Below are 20,580 nucleotides of genomic sequence, written 5' to 3'. Positions count from 1 at the left end.
CTCCCCATCTTTATGGGTGGGCAGGGGGGGTGTTTTTTTTTTTTTTTTTTTTTTTTTTCCTTTTCTTTTTTCATTATCGCCTGCTGTTGTGATTAGTGGACCCTGAAACGCTCACTGGTACTTCTACGCTTCCTGCAGCCACAGGGAGCGGCTGTTTTGTAACTGATGAGAGAGGCTAAGAGGCTAACTGAGGCCTCTTGATCTACTTGGCTGCAGAACATAAAGGTTGGAAATGAGGCCGGCTGCCAGCAGGTTCAGGCTGTGGAAAGTAGGGACACCAGGACCTGAGTTGTGATTCCTAAATCGCTGACCTGTTTTAAGCCTTTTGGAAGCAGCACCAGGCTTTGGTGTCAAAGTCACGAAAAGAAACTTCTGTTTCAAAGAGATTTGTTTAAATTGACCCTGTTGAAGGAAAAAATGCACTTTACATCAATCACATCACTTTTTTTTTCACACCTGTTGTTGCAGAAATCTCAACCCAAACCCTCAGTTTCTTCCTATGTTATCCATTACTGCAGCAAACTTCTCACTTCTCTCATGTTTGGCTCGGGTTCAGGCTAATCAGGCCCGTCATCTGACCTTTTAAGTGCTTAAAACAAAGTTGTTAATCACCTTTCTCAAAAGTCAAGAGCCACCTAACCACAGGTGAGCTGGATTTTGCATTTACGTGTGCAAGCTGTAAACCAGATGTCTGTTGCTCTGGGCGAACGGGTGGGGGCTCGGTAAAAGCACTTTCCTGCCATCTGTGGAGCTAAATGTTCAAGGTTAGTCATAAAGGCTGAGACATAAACATTGGAGGTTGCCCAGGAAAGTTTAGTTTTAGTCATCATGTGTCTCATTTGTTAATTTGCCCAAAACCACTACATGTTCCCTGATGAGACAGCGAATGTCAATGTGCCTACCTGATGTTCGTGTAAGAACTCGTCAGCTTTACTGACGATGAATGTGGAGTTTAAACCGGAAGTAATTCCAGTTTATTCCTCAGGGTGGCAGTAGCGCTCTTCTTACAGCAGGTTGGCTGTGATCTACCTGAAAACTGTTACTTCTGTTCGATTGTTAGTGGCACTAAAATACATTGTTAAAAGATATGAACAGACAAATCAAGTGGTGATGGCAAGGATAAAATTATGAATCCATTTCTATTCAAGGTATGTAAATGTGCTATTTTGCAACTAAAACAACAAAAATAAGACAAAGATTTCTGCCCTCTAATTTCAAATAAATACAACTCAAAACTAGAAAATCGATTTCAAGAATGTAGATTTTGTGTGTTTTTACTTTTCACAGTAAAAATCTGACATAACTTGAACTACTAAAATATTGTGCAAGGCTGAAACTTAAAAGCTATCAAAAGGAAAAATGTTTATTTCTGGTTTGTGGTGAATAATATTACGAAAAGACACATTAATTGATTTTTTTCCCCCCCGTTCTGTTCTTTTTGGCATAGATTCAGCATGTTGTCTGAAACATTCCTGAGACTTTGGTCCATATTGGTAGTACAACATCACAAAGTTGCTGCATTTTTTTTTGGGATGGAGATCCATGATAGAAATATCCTAAAAATGCTTTGTTGGCTTGAGATCTGGTCACTGTGGTGATCATTGGAGTACAGCGAACTCATTTTTGTTGTTCAGCTCTGCAAAAGCACAAAACCTTAAGAATTTTAATCTAGCTTGAACTAATACACATCTACCTAGATAGTAACAGTTCAGCAAGATAAATAAACTTTTAAGTCGCTAATCATGAAATGTACTAGTTCCCAACAAATGGCTCCACTGGCAGGTTTTTTCACTTACAGGAAAAATGTCTTGTTCAAAGTGTAAAAATCTGCCAGTGTAGGACTGTCTGAAATACTCAGACCAACCTGTCTGGCACCATTTCATGTTCAAAATTAGTTAAATCCTCCTTTTCTCTCCATTCTGATGTTTTAAACTTCACCGAATCGCCTTCATCTTATTGAGATACCTAAAGGCATTGAGTTGTTTCTATCAGATGAACAGTTGTATCTAATAAAGTGGCCGGTGAGTGTGTGAATTTATTTGCATACATAAAAACTGTACTATGGACCATCCATGTGGTGTTGGATCTTTCATTGTATTTCATTTTGACTTTTAATCAAGATTAAACTAATATTTTTTTCTTCAAAAATAGAAGATACCAGCACTTTACATCATTTGCTGTCAGGTTTTAATAAAATAAAATTAAACAATCTTGTGAGAAAAGCTATGCTTTAAAATCTCAGACAAAATGTCAGCCAGACATGAAGGTAAACAAATGGCTCCACTGGGAATTAATGGAGCAGGAAAAGCTCAACAAACTTCTAAGTTGCTTTTACATTTTTGGTCAGCAGGGGTCGCTGTTTGTTCAAATTATTCCCTGGTTATTTTGATTAGTTCATAAAACCAAAACGGATCAAATCTAGTTCTGAGTTTTTATTTTTGTGCAGATTTTCCTCACCACTCCTTCAGCATCCTTAAAGGATTTTCTTTAGCAGGAACTCAACATGTGCTGACTTTATGAGATATTCTTTTGTTTGAAATTTGAATTTCAATGTTTTTATTGTATTAATATTACAGTTTCCTATCTCTGGCAGTGTTGTGATTGGCTGCTGGGAGCTCTGTTGATTCAAATTATTTTATAACAGACACTGAGCCAAGTCCTCTGATTGGTCAAAGATGCATTCATCTCCTGCTGACTGACCTCATAAAGTGCTGCTGACCCTTTGTCCCTCCATTGTTAAATATTCCATCCTTCTGCAGTGTTTGTGCTGTTGCAGATCATTTTTAATCCACACATAAAATAAATTCAGACCTGAACTTTTACAGCTTCACTCTGTGGAATCTGAGGTCACAGTGAAGACCCAACAAGAATTTCTACTAATGTCCGCCGCATTCATTAGGCAAAGGGGTTAATGCGACTGGCTATGGTTGCATAGTTTTTCCAAATGGAGAAGTGGAGACCCAGCTCTCCAGACACGGAGCAGGAGATGTAACACATCTGCTAAAGTGAAGTCTTTAACCCTTAAAACACTTTTGCTTTACACATTGAATAATGTTGGATCATTATCATGCAGAAAGAAAGCTATAATATGACACTTTGCAGGCATTTGAAAGCAAAGCAGGCCCACAGCATCACATATCATCCACCGTACTTAACATTTGCGAACAGCTGTTTTCACTCAAACTCAGCCGTTTTAAGCTAAATTTTTGGACGGTTTGTTGGTGAAAAGCTTAATCTTCATCTCGGGTGATGAATTATGCGATAAGAATCAAGTTAAACAAGAATAAAATAACTGCAATTTTGACACTATGACCAACTTAAGGACTAAATGACATCTCAAATTAAGATGTCAATCAAAAAAATGAATATCACAGGTCTTCAAGTCCTAAAGCTAAAGTTTGATATAGACTCATAACACAAAAACTGATAAATTTAGGTATTGGTCTATATTTCATTTTCTGTATGCCATAATAAAGATGAGCCTACAGATTGTGGTATTCAAGCATATCAATAGAAAATTACGTGGAAGGAAAAAGTGTCATAGAAAAAGGTACAAAACAGCCAGAAATAATCGCAGCCCACATTTATAAATTTTATAGGAATTGTTTGGAGAGCCAAGAAGAGTGCCACTAATTATTTATTAATATGACTCTTTTCATCCTAAATAAATCAAAGGCTGGATTTTTCAAAATTGTTCCATGTCAGGTTAAAATTACGACATTTTTACTTGTATTTATTACCTATACCAGTAATTGTGGAGGGTGCTGTTGCTTCATCGTGCTTGTTTCAACAAACTGAAACTGAGATTGGTTTATAGTCGTCATAAAGATAGCTCTGTCGTCTGGAGCCCAGAGCTGGTGTATAAGCGTGTGCAGTACATTGATCCTTGCTCGCTGTCAGTTGGCCAGATCATAAAACCTCCCATCTATCTGTTGCCATGGAGCAGTTAGCAAAAACATGATTGGCTTATGTGAATCAGGCATCTTGCAGGGTGGTGTCTGTAAACCCACGGCGACATTATTTGATCCAGAGATACAAATCACTGTGATTAGGTTCACATTACGGGTTCAGTTGGAGGCTGCTGGCTTTCCCAGGAGTGGATCTGTCATTTAATGGATCCTCCATGTGTGTGTCAAGGTTCAAACCCACAATAAATCACCAGTCTCACACACACACACACACACACACACACACACACACACACACACACACACACACACTGCAGAATGTACTGCAGGCTCTTTATAGCTTTAATACATTTTGGTGCCGGTTGAATCTCTGTAGTTTTGTTCAGTAACATCTAAACTCCCATCCAGACAGTTAATGGAGTCTTTGGGGAAAACCAGAAATGTCATGATTCATTATGAGCAGTAGCTCTTTTCCTTCATGTCTCCATCAGTTTTAGTTCCAGTGAAGGAATGTTTTTCCCCACATTCCTCATCAGATCATTGGGGATAAGAGGCCTTCGTTTATGCCCAGCTTTATTTAAGTCCTGGTACATCATTTCAGGAAAGTGGAGATGTGGACTTTGACTGGGCCATTGCAATAGCTTGATTCTTTGCTTTTTTTTTTATTTTTTATTAGCCAATAGTGGCGATTCAGTGCTTTAAGATGTTAATTACCCAGTTCTTGATTAACTTTGGCCTAGTTTCTTTCTGGAATACTTTGACGTACAGAAATGTTAATGGACAGCTCGATGGACACAAGGTGCAAAACCAGGTCAAATCATCAACCCTCCACCACCATGCTTTGTGTCCAAAATGGTACTCATTATAGTGTGACCTCCTTTTTTCCCTGACAGTTTGTTCTACTTGTCTTGTAACTGAGAAACAGACTTAAGTGGATCATAATCTTGTTGGAGAACACAGTTTTCTCTAGGCAGCCTTTTTAAACAAGCCAAACTTGTTCAGTCAAACTTATCTGACTGAACTGTAATGAACTGTGATGCTTGACTGTAACTTGTGATGTCTAAGAAAGACCTTTCGGTTTTGATTTGTGTTCTTGTTTTCCGAGCTTTGCATCGTCTGACCCACTGGGAGATCCATCCCTGTGGAGTGTTTTAAAATTATTTTGAAATGACCAACAGCACTTGCTTCTCTAAGGCCATTTCTGATGATTTTTTTTTTTTTTACTTTGTTAATTCACTTGTAGGGCCCAAAGTAGCAAACAATCAGATCCTGGTTTGTGTTTTGTCTCTTAAATCATGTGGAGCCATCCACTGTTTACTCAAAATGACTACACTAAGAGTCAAAAGCTTTCTTTCTTCTATGACTAACTTTTCAAAATAAACAATGTTTGTATTAAGTTAGACAGTGAAACATCTGAGAAAGTGAGAAAGGTACTAAAATGTTTGTTGTTCCCATAAAACTGTTTTTATTGATCTCATTTTTAGACATAATATAAAAAGTCAACAGTAGATGGTGGTTAGTAATGTTAAGAGTTACCTCCTCATACTAAAAGACACCGATACTCCTGGATCTGCCTCAGGGCTGGGTGAGTTTGCTGTGTAACAGACAGGAAAGATGGATACTGTTTCTTTAAATGACTCAGTTCTGGGAAAATCTGTCAGTTGTCACAGAAGCACCTAGAAGCCTTAGGATGTAAATCTGCAATGAGTCAAAAAGCCCAAAAGCCTTCAGCAGGTGACAGACTATGGCTGTATTGTTTTAGTGACTTGTTGTACTCAGGTTTTGAGAGCAGCCTCAGTTTTTGTCACGTTTAGTCGTCTGCCTGGCAGAAGATGCTTGTCATGGCTTTTGTCATTTATTAATTGCTTGCTGTTACTTGATAATGCAGAATCTTTTCACTCTATACATTACACCATATGGGTCAGCAATGTGACTCTGACCTAAAAACATTGGGATGGATGGCCTTATTGACATTATTATAGATTCAAATGACATTTGCTTAATCAGCATCAGGCAGACTGGAAAATGTTGTTGCAGTTATAAAGATTTTCACTAAGACACAACTGCATAAACACTCTACGGAGTGAAAATATAACATGCATTTTCGTCACAATATTTTAAAATATAATTGAAAAGTGAGATGTTGTTCTGTCTGCTTTGTGCACCTTTTTCTACCACGCTTTTTTTCTTCCACCAAATTTTCTATTAATATGCTTGAATACCACAATCCGTAGGCTAATTGTAATGATTATGGCTTGCAGCTCATCATTAAACACCTAAATTAATATTTTTTTATGAATAAATATTGTAGTTTCACTTGGAGATCTGAGATGCATCCACTTTTTGATTTTACTTTTTGAACTGCATCTACAATTTAACAAAGATGTAATGTGAAACTGAAGTATGTGCCCTTTTACATATAGATCATCAAACTCTTTCAGTACCAGACAAATATGATCAGAGCAAATACAAAAGCAGTTAAGTTAGTCCAAAAAAAGCTTTCCAAACTAAAGGAGGTGTTAATAAGGTGATGGTCTTGAGTTCTTTGGTTCTGCAAGACTAAATTGATATAGCCATGCTGCTCAGAAAGTCCTGAAGAAGAAAAAACTGCTATCAGATTGTGTCTTGGGTAAAATAATACGTTTGGTCTGGACAAAAATCCAGTCAACATGCGTAAACAGACTTTTCATACTCGGACACTATCCGATGTGGCTGAATTGAAATAATTTTGCCAAGAAAAGTGGGTAAAAATTCCCCCACAGTGATGTAAAAACTGAATGAGAGTTATCCAAAAATGCTTAATGGCAGTTCTTGCTCTCAAGAATGACATAACCAGTTATTAGGGCATAGCTACTTTTTCACACAAGGCCAGGTTGGCTGGGAAAGCCATTTTCCCCTCAAAAACTAATCGTTTGAAAACTGATATTTGAAATAACTTTAACCATCTTCATCTGGTGAAAATCTGTCAAATATTTATGTGACCATAAAAAGCAGTAGCTGAACAGAAATCTGTCATGGGCAGACGCTGTTTAACATGGTAAACATCAGTGAAAGACGTATAATTGTTAGCCATGGCGTCAGCTCTACTTTGTGAAAACCCATCCGCTGCATTTTTTACGTAGCATTAAACCCAGCATGTTTTGGTATTAAACAGTTCTTCGTCAGTTCTAGACATGGATTACCATTTGTAATCTTTGCTTTCTTGTGAATAATGGATCATAATTCGCTCACATTCCAAAACATTGTGAATCACCCATCGTCATCTTCTTTTGTTTGCATCTAAAATTGGATTCCCTTCACTGTAGTTTCTGCTTTCAATATCCAGTTTGCCCAGCCACTGCTTGCGTGGGAACAGTTTAATGACTCATGTTTGGCAACTTGCTCTTTCATTACGCTAATAATGAGAAAAGCATGAAACTACCCCAGTGTGCTAGCACCTAATAATTATATTAGCATTTAGCAGAAAGCTGTATTTTCCTCATATGGTGTAGGTGGAGATAAATATTGTGTGTGTTGACGAGAAAGAGCCTGGAAGACAAAGACTTTCTCTTAATGCCTGAAGGTGGAGATTACTGCAAGGCTCAAACACACCTTTATGATTGTTGTTTGTGTGACCGTTGGCCTGCAGCACACCTTATCTGCAGGCTCCGGTCGGCCAGCAGCCACACAAAGGAAGAAACGGCAATGCTTCACAGAGCTCTCCCACCTATGCACTTGGACACATGGGTCTGTCCTGACTTGTGGAGGTCGATCTACTCCTGATCCCTCAGAAGATAGTACTAAATTTAAACCTTGGTGTTGGTTGGATTTCCCATATTTTCTGTGGAAAATGGTTCGTTTTAGTCGCTTGACATCCTGGCACAGCTGGGACCTGCTGCACCTGGACCCAGAGATCCCCGAGTCGCCGCCTCCCGACACAACACAACCGGCAAATTTCACTCAGGTGAGAGACTTGCAGAGATGCAGGTTATTTCACCTTTTGGCAATATCATTTCATTGCAGTTTTGGTCAATTCATACCTTAGTTTGTTGATATGGAAAATACATGTTTGCCACCTGATATTTTGTCCCAGTCGTTCTTTAATTTTATCCACTTCCACCGCAGATGGCTTAAAATAATTTTATTGAATCTGCTTATTGTGTGATGATGACTTTTATTTTGATTAGGGGTCATAATCTGAGTTGATCAGAATCACTGCTAATGAAAATAAAGCGCAAACAAAGGTTTTGATAAATGTACTATTGGCTTCCGCTTAAAATTGGACTATTTTCGAGCTACTTATAATTCATGAAACCCAATCCTTACAAAGAAATGAAACTGACGAGCATTGGCTTTAATTACATGGGTCCTAAGTTCAATGAGCAAATTAAGTAGTAAAGTTCAATTGTCCCAAAGCCAATTTGTAGATGCCTCTATACTCATGACTGACGAATGGTATTGTTTTTGTTTTTCATATGAATGCAACTGGGAGCTTGTGACATTTGTTTGGTTGAGATTATGTTTTGCTGTGTTGCTTTATTTAAATGTGCTGCTCTGCTCGTTTTGTGCACATCCAGACCACCGAGGCCTTTTATGGTTCTTGTTTCCTGGTCATCCTCTCTTGATGGGGGTATTTTATTTATATTTGACTGGATCGATTTGGGTTCGAGTTCTCAGGAAAGTCTGTGTCACATTGTTTTCTGATCGTTAATCACCCCCCACATGATCAAAGCCAGCTGTTATCAGATGACTACCATTGGGGAGGGGGGCATCACAGCAGGAGAGTAGAAGAGTGAGAGGGTGGGGGTTGAAGCAGATTTCTTCTCACCACTTATTTTAATTCAATCAGGTTGCTTAAAGATTTTTGCTTTTTCCAGGGTGAGGTTAATGCCACAAGCTGCGGTAGATGAGATAAAACTCCAAGCTCAGTTTGATTTCATTAACCTAGAACAATGGCTCCCAAATAGTTATAGTTTGGGACTTCTTTTGTGGTATCAAAATAAAAACCTGACACAATTATTTACAAGATAACGTGATTTGCCAGGAATCTCTTCATCTGGCAAGATATTTACCTTTGAAATTAAAACTTGGATCTTGAACTGATATAAAATTAAAACAAAGTATTCCAGTTAAACTCAGCATTTTGCTAACTTCATGGTTCCCTGTGGTTTCCTTTAGAGGTGTTCAAAAGTTTTGGTATCGGCAATTGGCATTGTAAATAAAAAGCTAACCAACTGTGAAATAAAGCAAATTAGCATAAGCAAGGCAAAAATTGAGTTGTTCACACCTATCTCTGCTTTAAATGAAAGCTAATCAAAAACATCTCGTAAAGTAAACATTTCTCTAGATGCAGTTTGTAAATCTGCTGAGATTGTAAAATTGTTCTCAAGCATGCTAACAATTATTGGCTAAGAAAGCATGCTAACAAGCTAAGGAGACCATGCTTCCTACTGTTGGCAATGAAAGCTAAATGTGATGTAAGTCTCTGCATGTAGTGCCTTCAAACATTACATCCAACACATTCACTGAAGATTGCATAATACTGTTAAACATCTAGTATGATAAATCTTAAAAAAGGAAATGTTTTATCTGCAGTCATCACCAAGTTTTACTTGCATGGGGACCTTGTTGAAGTTTGAAGTCAATGTTGGTAAGAATTATGACTTCAGGGAACATTTCTGTTAGTAAAAATGTAATGCATAATTAAATCTCACCTTTCATACAATCTTCCATGCTCATGGACAGAAAGTTATTTTTTTTCTTTTTCACCATTTGTTTTTATGACATAAGATAACAATAAAGTCCATATCGTGTTGAACTATTGTGTAAAAATGTCAGTCAACTTTGTGTTATGGTCTTTTGAGAACCACTGGACTTAAATGGAGAAAGCCTCAGTATTTTTGTTTCCCTCTACATGGACAAGTTTACATAGTAGACTCAACAAAGACCCTGTAAACACAATTATTCAGGCAGACATGAATACAGCTGCTTAATGTTAGTTCAAGAGGGGCTCATGGGCCACTTGGCAGCACACTGACCTGAAGTAATATCTTCAATAAATTACAGAATATCTCTGTTTATATTTGAGGTATACTTCTCTGCTCTGGAAGGCGTTCAAACTTTTTTTTGCTGCTGATGGAAAGGCGGGGAGCTCAATGTGCTTATCTATTGTACTACAGCAGCCGATTAAATGTGCTGAAACAAGTAAACAAAGGGGATTTCCTGTTTGGCTATTTGGAAATTTCTTTCCTTGTTTTTTGCCATGTAGCCTGGCATTGTTCAAAGGTCTCTAAGAAAAACAGACGCTTCTTGAGAACAAAGACTGTGCCTCGGGGGCGGACGTGTCGCGAAAATGACATGCTCACCCCTTGTGAAAGTCTCAGGTTTTTTAGTAAGCTTCTTCCTTATGAACAAATACTCATCTTGAAAAAATGGAAACGGGTGTGTTTTGCAAGACACGAGCGGCGTGGCTGCTTGAAGAAAGTGCCAAACAGAGCATTTGTCATCGTCAGAAGCACCGGGACGGCTGTTTCGACCGAGGAGCTCCCTGCCTGCAAGCTGTCACACTCTGACTCCACCTCCAGATATTCAGATCAGCCTCCCCAAGAGCCAGCACAATGAGGCAGGATCCTCCTGGTTGCTATGACTTCAGACCAGTGTTCGGGTGAAATGTAAGCAGGCTGGACGCGTCAGAAGAAGGTCCGCCAACTGACCGGTCGGATAACTTGACAGGACTCAGATTAAACCAGGAGGCACTGGATCTTGTCAGCTGGAGCCTTTCTGAAGTGCTTTTAGGGAAATATTAGCGGTTTGCCATCTTCATAAGAACTGTCCGGGTGAAGGAGTGGATACACAAGACTCCCACCAGTGGAAGTGGAAAAGGAGGAGGCGAGACGTTGAGTGAGGGCAGCAGCTGGCATGAGGATGGGCTGCGGTCCATGAACCCCTCTGAAGGATTAGAATGGTTTTTGTTACTTTTGACATGCCTCTGGCTTCAATGGTAAGCTCCATTGCTATGGTGGGAAACTGTTGATGGCTTTTATCCTCTGTTTAATTGCAACTTCCAGACTTTGGTTTAGTCTATGGAAACATTTTGTTTTGCTGAAAGTGCTCAGGAAGAAAATTTGTTATCTTTATGTTGGATCAGATTAGCTCAAAACTTTCTCATGTCTGCTTTCTATACTGAGTGAGGATTTAAGTGCTGTGCTCGAACTGGGAAATGGTCCAGGTTTTGTCTTTCTTACCATGTGGACTTCCTGACACCTGCATCCTCTTCCACTTGTTAAAAGAAACCCAAAATGGCTCGATTTTGGTTTCCTTTTCACTGAAATGGATGCAAACTTTCCTGTTTTCAGCACTTTCTATCTGAACGACAGATTGTCTCTTTTTAGTTACATTGCTAATCTACTTTGCAAAAAATTTCTCACAGATAAAACATAAGGTTGTTTCGTAGTATGATTGATTTAAGTGTGTTTAAGATGCACCATCCAGGTTATTGTGTTGATCACTAATTTATGTGCTGGTCATCTTTTTGCATGTTCTTTTATTTAAAATAATAATAATAATAATAATAATATAAGAAGAAAGCAGCATTCAAAGTACCTTCTCTAGTATCCCTGCCATTACTGGTGGTGTTTATTTACATCTGGAGCAGATTGAGCTTCACACTGTATGACCGAGAGCTGTGTTCATCTTATAACAAAGTCAGAAGGATTACCCACTGGTTTTCCCATCTTATTGTAGCGATTAGAGCAGCTACCACTACCATAATTTTGCATTTCCAAAAGAATGTTGACCTTTACATTAACTGCTGGATTTTCAAAATACTCCTAACATTTCCAACTCCAGTGTGATCCAGGACGATCCAACTGGTTGAACATTGTTTAATTTGTTCAATAAGATTGAATCTGTTCAACCAGATTAAACAAAGCCCTTTTCTCATTCTGTGATTAAGCTTCCTGTTATCTGCTGCATCTCTTGCTCTCTCTTGCTATCTTCTAACATTAATGATCCTTGGACAAGCCTGAACATGTCTTAAAAAGCAGTTTTTGTTTAAATAACTTCTTATATCTTTTCTGTACTGACTTCATTTTAAACACTTTTATTGATTCTGGAATCGACTTCAAGTGTCTCACTAACGACATCAACAGCAAGGATGTACCAATTACTGTATCTTGGCTGATTTGTTCACTGAACAAAATGAAATCAGATTCTGGAATTTCTGAATGGTCAGTAATCAGAAAATCAAAATGAATGCTGAAAATCAAACAATTCACTATGGATCCCTAAGCATCTCTGACTAGTGACTGACGGATAAAATACTGACTAAAAGTCAGATTTTATGTATCTGAAATGCATCAAAACGGATAAGAAGGGATGGGGTTGAGAAAGAAAAAAAAGAGTTGCTTCGTTCAAAGATTATTATATATAAAAACATGATTGATTGTATCGTGTTCTGTCCAGTAATGCAGAACACAATAGCTTTTCTTTAGTGTTTTTTTTTTTTTGTGTGTGTTGGAGTTCTGGCTGTACATGGTGAAAAACATATTAAACAAATTGTTTAAACTTCATCAATTCTTGCTGAAAACATTGACTTCTCTCAGTAAATGCATCAACACTGCATGTTCATTGCTCCACCTTGCATGGAGCTCAGTAAAAGTTAAGAGTGCACGCTTTCATGCTGGAATTGGGATAATCCTGTAATTTTATGTCAGTCAATACTGATACCTCTATCAAGGAGCTTACAGCACATACTGGTTACATTAAAATGTCTAATTTTTAAAAGAAAAAAGAAAATTTGGATTGATTAAAAAAAAACAAATCAGAGCAGTTTCAGCTTCATCCAAGTCCAGATGTGCAGCTCAATCATAATTTTAAAAAACAACAAAAAAACATTTTTTTATTGCGAGTCTGACCAAGATGCTGAAAGCAAAAGTATTTGTGTGTGTGTAGTGGAGGTGGGGGAGGTGTTTCCAATGTTTTGACTGCACAGTGTGTGTTTGTTCGTTTCTGTTTAGTCGAGGGGGGGTGATCAGTTAAAGAATTTTGTCGGAACGGCCGGCCGGTTTCAGCAACGGTGTCAGTGTCCTGGAATGTAAAGTTTCCCCATCCCCTGTTTAATGAGGTGAGGGTCATTGACTCCCCCCGTCAGGGACACACATACAAACACACCGCCACCAACAGCAGATTCCTCAGCACTGACACTCCGACAAAAACAACTGCTTCCTCTGATACCGAGGCGACCCCTTGTTTATTTACTTTGCTGCTGCTCGTAAAGTGGACGGAGTTTGTAGGAGCGCGCCACGCGACGGGGCCTGCTGACAGGGTAACAATGGACGGGGGAACAATGGCCAAACTCGGATCGTCTGTTCCTATGGAACAACCTCCTGCCTGCTCCTTGTGATGTCATGAGCATTGGCTGGGAGGAAGTGTCAATTCTTCCCTCTCCTGTTTGTGTCCCAACATGAGGATGGCTTTAACGAGCCAGTTGATGTCATCCTTAGCCCTGAAAATCCCCTCCGATTTCCTGCTTATCCTGTCTTTGTATATTTTTCTCATTCCGTTCTTTCCAACTCCCTGACTGGAATCTTTTTTTTTTTTTCCCCCCTTGAAATGACACAATTGCTAATAAGTGATCTGTTTGTTTCATTTTCTGTTTTGTTACTGTACATCTTGTAAGTTTTATCTGTGTGTCTCCTGTCAGGGTCAGGCTCGACGGAGGAAGAACATGACGGAGTTCCTGGGGGAGACCAACATTCCGACCCAGGATGCTCTGGGACAGCTGCCCGCCGTCGGGGCAGGGCCGGACAACTGGAAGAACCGCGCCGCCAGCCGCTTCAGCGGCCTGTTCGGCTCCAACGCCGGAGCGGGGCCCTTTGGCAAGGTAAGGCTGAGCCCAGAGTGTGAAACCCAAGAAGGTGCGCCTGCTGGTTCGATCAAAGCAGCACGCTTTCTCTTACCCCAGAAATGAGTTGTTAAAAGCTATGGGGAACATGTCTGCTGCCCAGACGTGTCTCGCATTAGGAAAGCGTTCAGAAGCAAACAAAACAGTAGCCGGCTGGAGTGGGAGGAGGTCAGAAGGCCACATCCCGCCAGCCCTGGTGAAATCATTTCCCTTCAGAGTCTCTTTACTTGTTGGCTTACTTACTTTCCTCGCAGCTGCTATGGAAATGCGTAGGTGGAAGGGAAAGCCTTTGCTCACTAAGTTTTATCCAAAGGATTCTTAGATTTTAAAGAAATCTAACTAGATCTGCAACTGATTATTTTGGTAACAGATTTTCCTGACTATTAAGTGGATAAAAAAATTGCACTTGCTGTAGATTTTTCATTTAAGCACTTAAGCTTATTTTATACAGTATTAGAAGTACAAATATTTCAAATCCTTTTTCACTAATGAAAATAAACATTTTATTGCCTAAAATGCAATAAAAGCATTTCTTCAGTGAACGCTTTATCATTTGTAGAAAAGATACAGCTACAGTTAAAATGTTTCTAATGTGAAAGGTTAACCTTGTCTGCTCTGCTTAACATCAGTATACTAATTATTTTTTGATTAACTGATAATTAAAAAGCAAAAGGTGCTTAGTAGATTATTTTACAGGATTTGAACCCAGTGAAGCTAAAACTATGCCAAATGGAGATATTTCATAGAGTTTTGGCTTACTCACTATTATTTCAGCAAATGGCCTCTTTTTGTTTGCATACTCCAGATTAATCGATTATTGGTTTAATCAATAAATCAAGACTATTTGCATAGCACATTTCAGCAACAATACTGTTCAAAGTGCTTTCCATAAAAAACCCCATAAAAATACAAAGTCAGAGAACACACAGTCAATAAGTGATTGACAATTATTTCAAAAAATTGATTCATCACAATTGATCTAATTAATCGTTTCAGCCCTAAATCAAACTTAAAATTATTTTCAGTTAACCAGGTCATATTTTTTTTAATTTTTTTTTTATCTATATGAAACCATTGAGGATAAATTTTGGTTTAAAGCTCATTGCTTGCTCAGACCTCTGTCTCATTTTATCTACATTTCTAATCCACTTTGACTCAAATGAAGAGCATTGTGCCAGCGTCTAAAAATGTCCAACCCAACCCTGCGGTCGCATCCAGCACATCTGCCGACGTCGTTCAGAGACGCAATCAGTCATTTGTCAGTTCCAGACTCATCTCTGTTTTAGCCGATTTGCCCCCTTTAGCTCTCTCAGGACCAGAACCTGGACCTCTGTCATCCTCTGTACTGCAGGGTTCAGCAGCTGTCAGTCATTCTGTCTCAAAACCAGACAAATAAGCTCAGATCTAATCATGTTCTCTCTAAATTCACTGCAGACTATTTTATAATTAGCTTCTTTGCCCAACTGTAGCCTTCACCCCGACTCCCCTGTCGTCTATTGTTAAAGTGGTCTCAATGCACAGAGCTCATTTTCATAACTGTGTAAAGGCTGCCAGCTTGAACAAAGAGCTGAGCAGTGGCTACGTTTGGATTTAAATATCAAGGCGCCATTAAAGCATAAAAACACTGAGCTTAGCATGCAATCTTGGCCCTGATCTGAAACTTTTCCTGCTGCAGGAGTTGGACCGTCTCGAGCAGCTCCAGAGCAAACTCCACTCCTACTCGTTATTTGGGCTGCCCAAGGTGCCGCGGCAGCTCTCCTTCCACCACGACTCCTGGGAGGGAGAGGAGGAGGCCAACCTGGTCATGGAGGACAGCTGGAAGACGCTGCTGGACGATCCAGAGGTACGAACACTTTGTTCATGTCTAATAACTGTAAGCAAAATATTTTCTCCTTATTTGTTCCCATGTTTGGTGATATAGTCCCTCTGTGTAGGGGTGGGCAACATGGACTTAGAAGTTTATCTTAATATTTTATGGTACTATGGTAAGACTGAGCATTGAAGCCATACCAATAAAAAATGGTCATAAAATTACAAAAATAAAGTTGAAATAACACGAGAATAAAGTCGTAGCATTATGACTTTATGTATTGTGACTTTTATTCCCATACATTCTCGTAATTTTATTTATTTATTTTATACTCAATTATGCTATTGTGGTAACAATATAACTATGATTTAAAAAGTACATTTTATTTTATTTTTTTATGGAACTCACACAATAGCTAAATTTAATCATATTTTTGAATTTACTGATGGATTTTTGCGTGGAACAGTGTCGAACAGCAAAAATAAAAATTACTGATGATTCTGTCAGTTTCTTTTATTTACCATCACTAATTGAAATGTACAACAACAAATCAAAATTCCTATAAGAAAATTTTCCCTAAGTGATAAAAGATATGATAAATGTCGACCTCTACCTCTGAGCAACATTTTCCTTCGTGTGGTTCAACCAAACCATGCTGCTGATCAAATGGTGTCCTCCTCATCATCCATCCTTGTCTGTTCCCCTCTTACCTGTATTCCAGCAATAAAGCTTACAAGGCTTATTGCAGTTGGAGCTGTAAATGCCTTTGGAAACGATAACATCCATCTTACTCTGTCATTTGCTTTCGCCTGTTAATGTGTATATGGCTAATCAGATTGTTGCCAGGTTGCTGTATTTTCCCTCCTATGGGAGATTTACTGCTGACGGCTGGTTATGTAAGCTGCATAACTCAGTCATAGTCGTAGTGCTGCTCAGAGATAACCCTGGAAAATGGGAGAATATTATTCTTGTTTATGGGATTGAGTGATCCACTTTTAATTGTAACTCCACTTTCTTTGGTTTGCCTTTGGAATTTAATGTTTCCACTTCACTGCTGGGATAAAAATGAATATGTTTTTGTTTAGCATTTTACTTTAGCTTGGTACAGAGAATCATATTAGTGTTTAATTATGAATACGCTGCATACATAACCACTGAGTAATAGCTTTTCGCCTGCAAGCCAGAAGAAGTGAGTATTGACATCCTGCTTCCGTGTTGCATGGAAGGCAGCAATATTTTAAATTAAAGCTGGAAAGAAATGAAAATAAAGCCGCTGGATAATTCACTTGTGGAAAAACTTGTTAACACATAGTTTCCATACATATCTAGTATTATCACTGATCTTTTCTCAGACATAAGTGGCAGGATTCTTTATTTTTCTGTTGTATATCCTTAAAAGAAAGAGAAGTTGGTCTTTACAAACAAGTCAAATATTATGTAAAGCTATGAAATTAGAATTCCATCCTTTATTTTAATCTTTATTTAACTTTTATATGGAGAAGTTGGTGACAATTTTTAACACGGACCTAGAAAACATTATCTAAATGCTCAAACATTTGCTCATCTCTTTATAAGAATGAAAAATAAAATGATTCCTTAATCTTTGCTTAATACTTAACAGGTTTATTCTACTTTTTTTCTTTTTACCATGAAATTCATTGGAACTTACCTGAAACTCATTTATGGTGGCTGTCGGTAAACTAGTCAGTTGTAGACAAAGTTCCAGAGACAAAGGTGTGGGCCCAATGTGTCATACCCATCAAGAAAACCTTTGTGTTTTTATGTAGACGCTGACGAAGCGACAGTTCCACCAGCAGGAGGCGATATGGGAGCTGCTGAATACTGAAGCCACCTACATAAAGAAACTCAGAGTCATCACTGATGTAAGTACAAAGGAAGCTTTTGTAATCTGCCGCCGCACATAAAAAGTCCACATACTGCTACAGGGTGTTGTGCAACAAGATGCATCTGTATTTTGGCAGATAAGTTACACAATCACTTCCTCGTTGGGATTTTGAAGTAATAAAATGTATTTCCGTCTCTACAGTAAACCTTAAACTTGAATGCCATTTTGTCCAGCTGTTCCAGTGTGGGCTGCTGAACCTGCAGGAGAGCGGCCTGCTGACGGATGTGGAACCCACCAAACTGTTCAGCAACATCCAGGAGATAGTCCGGCTCCACATCGCATTGTGGAACCAGGTCATGCTGCCCGTTCTGAAGAAGGCCAGGGAGGCCCGGGCCCTGCTCGACCCGACTCACCTCCATGATGGCTTCAGGACGGTCAGTAGTGGTTAAACTATACTGGAAAAGCTTGTATTCTATCTGCAACAAATGGCCAAAAGACAGAGAAAATGAAGAGAAAAAACAAACAAACGCACAATACAAATGAGTTCAGTTTTTGAGAATTTACCAGGTTTATTACATACAGTTACGGGAAAAACATGACAGCGGCGTGATTTCAGGTGCTCTATACCTGAAGCTAACGCAACATTAAGCATCAAATTCGCATTCAAAACTTTGAAGCGGCACATTTAATACATACAGAACAGAGAAAACTAAGAAGAAGGCCTTTGTGTTAATCTATGCATAATCTAAATGGGGGGAAAAGTAGTTTGCCTTGTTGAGTAAAGAAACAAAGTAAGGTGCATAAGTTTAGCCTGTAACTAGTGCAGTGTCCTGCACAGCTAAATGCGTAAGCAGCTCTGCTCCCATCAATCACACATCCCAGATGATTTGCACCCGACTCATCCTATGGGTACAACAAGCGACAAAACGGAGCTGGAAGATGTGCTCTAAAGAAGCAATAAGGAGTCCCCCCTTGCCGATGTGGTAATATCTGCTTTATGCCTTTATGTTTTCAGTTTGGGTCCAGGTTCCAGCCATACATTCATTACTGCATGGAGGAGGAGAGCTGCATGGAGTACATGCGCACGCTTCTCAGGGACAACGAGCCCTTCAGGACGTACGTTACGGTTAGTACTCCACTCTGCCACCCATAAAGCTGATTCTACATCCCTTCAGCATGCCCTGATCGGACACACTCATCCTTCTCCTGTGTTTTTGACGCTTGACTTCCTGCCTTTGTCTTTAGTGGGCAGAGACCCATAAGCAGTGTAACCGTCTGAAGCTGGCCGACATGTTGGCAAAGCCTCATCAGAGACTGACCAAGTATCCCCTCCTGCTGAAAAGCATACTGAAGAAAACTGACGAGCCGTCGGCCCGCGACATCGTTAGCAGCATGGTGAGGATCCTGGTAGCCATTACTGTTCCTACTGGGACTTATTCACCCTGCATCAGGTTTGAACATGAGTATTTTTGTGTGTTTCAGTTGGTCACAGTGGAGAGCTTCATCAACAGCGTGGACTCGCAGATGCGACAGCGTCAGGAGCAGCAGAAGCTGGCCACCATCTCCGCCCGCATAGACTCCTACGAGGCCGTGGAGGGCAGCAGTGAAGAAGTGGAGAAGGCAAGAAGCTAATTTATGACACCACAGAGCTGTCAGTGATGAGGCTTTATGTAAGCTCTTGCTTCACGCTTTCTCTCTTTTTTGGTGGGGTCTTCTCCTCTTCAGATCCTCAAAGAGTACAACCGCTTCGATCTAATGTCTCCCATGAGAGAAACGTCACCGGAGGAGACTCGACAGCTGCACCTGGAGGGAGCTCTGAGGATGAAAGAGGGCAAGGACAGCAGGGTAAGACTGAGTCACACGACCGCTTGTAAACGCACGACGCGCTCTGCCCTTTGAAGTCACACCTGGTTTCTGACTTTTGCCCTGCAGATGGAGGTCTACTGTTTCCTGTTCACCGACCTACTGCTAGTTACCAAACCGGTGAAACGAGTTGAAAAGGTTAAAATTATCAGACAGCCTCTCCTCATTCACAACATCGTCTGTAAGGAGCTCAAAGATCCTGGTGAGCGCTAGGTTTTTTTTTTTTTTGGCCAGATTTTAGTATTTAGAATGCAAATGTTTTGTTTTGTCTGGAAATGTGAATTGGAGGAAAGCAGGAAATCCGCAACATGGTGGAACTGTAACAATGTCCTGCATAAAATGCCAAAATATGAGCAGTAAAATAAAAATATTAAGTGTTTATCTTTTTCTGTCTGTGGCACTGACATTATGCATTTCTTTGTGTTTTTAGGTTCTTTTACCCTTATCTACCTCAATGAGTTCAAGAGTGCAGTAGCAGCTTACACTTTCCAAGCCAACAGCGCCTCCCAGGGGCGAAGCTGGATTGATGCAATTTGCAATGTCCAGGTTGGTGAAATGGTTCTCCCATTTCAGCTGAGAGATTTGCAGTCCTTATATGATGGTCTGATTATTATTTTTTGTGTGTTTTTTTGTTTTGTTTTGTTTTTTAACGTTATGTGATTTCTTTTAGAACCAGCTGCAGAGGCTCCGCAGTCAGGAAGTCCTCCGGCAGCAGGACATTCAGAAGAAATGCACAGCCGAGGATGAGGAGGAAGAGGAAGATGAGAGCAGCAACTCTGCTACCAGCTCCCCGATCCTTCGGCACAAGGAAGAGCAGAACTCCAGGTACTGTGATGTTCCACTTATTGGCCTCATTTTTCAACCAATTCTGTTCAGCACAGTTTAATTAATGCCAGTTCAAAACTATTTTGTCTCAATGCACTTAAATACAGAGTCAGTTCAATGTAATAATGCTTGCAGATTCAAAGTCAGTTGCATCCTTTCAAATTTAACCCTATTTAATAAGTACTGCAATCGGGTTATTATGACAATTTATGAAAAGTTTTCTACCCAAGTCAGGGATTGACAACTTTTACAACCCTAAAAGCCTTTTTTGCTGTCGGTTCAGCTAAGCACTTTAAAAAAAACACACAAAAAAACGGAACATGACTCTTCAAAACAAAATAACTTGTTTTTTTAATACTTACTTATAGGAAATTAGTTTTTTTTTTTTTTTTTTTTTTTTTTTTTTAAAAAAACTTTTTTTTTCTTTTTGTTCAATTTTTTTTTT

At 39.4% G+C, this 20,580-nt stretch overlaps 1 protein-coding gene across 1 annotated transcript; it reads left to right on the top strand.

Annotated features, from left to right (window-relative positions):
- The first annotated feature begins 7,647 nt into the window (after positions 1-7,647).
- On the top strand, positions 7,648-20,211 carry LOC106942892 (pleckstrin homology domain-containing family G member 5-like). The gene is made up of 12 exons (XM_015026244.1): positions 7,648-7,851; positions 13,591-13,770; positions 15,467-15,634; positions 17,389-17,484; positions 17,681-17,881; positions 18,463-18,573; positions 18,693-18,842; positions 18,930-19,067; positions 19,173-19,292; positions 19,380-19,512; positions 19,741-19,856; positions 19,981-20,211. Exons 1-12 carry the CDS (start codon positions 7,738-7,740, stop codon positions 20,194-20,196), a joined length of 1,743 nt encoding a protein of 580 aa, XP_014881730.1. The 5' UTR covers positions 7,648-7,737; the 3' UTR covers positions 20,197-20,211.
- Positions 20,212-20,580: the final 369 nt, after the last annotated feature.

Source organism: Poecilia latipinna, unplaced genomic scaffold, assembly GCF_001443285.1.
Source record: "Poecilia latipinna isolate Pla-1442-1.1 unplaced genomic scaffold, P_latipinna-1.0 Scaffold4649, whole genome shotgun sequence".
In the NCBI taxonomy this organism is placed as follows: domain Eukaryota; kingdom Metazoa; phylum Chordata; class Actinopteri; order Cyprinodontiformes; family Poeciliidae; genus Poecilia; species Poecilia latipinna.
Note: the sequence above shows the minus strand (reverse complement) of the source record. Positions and strands in the feature narration are given on the sequence as shown.

Excerpts from the sequence above, each read along its gene's own strand:
- LOC106942892 (XM_015026244.1), top strand. The coding sequence starts at position 7,738 with ATGGTTCGTTTTAGTCGCTTGACATCCTGGCACAGCTGGGACCTGCTG. Across the intron at positions 7,852-13,590 it reads AACCGGCAAATTTCACTCAG|GGTCAGGCTCGACGGAGGAA; the intron begins GTGAGAGACTTG and ends GTCTCCTGTCAG. Across the intron at positions 15,635-17,388 it reads CGCTGCTGGACGATCCAGAG|ACGCTGACGAAGCGACAGTT; the intron begins GTACGAACACTT and ends GTTTTTATGTAG.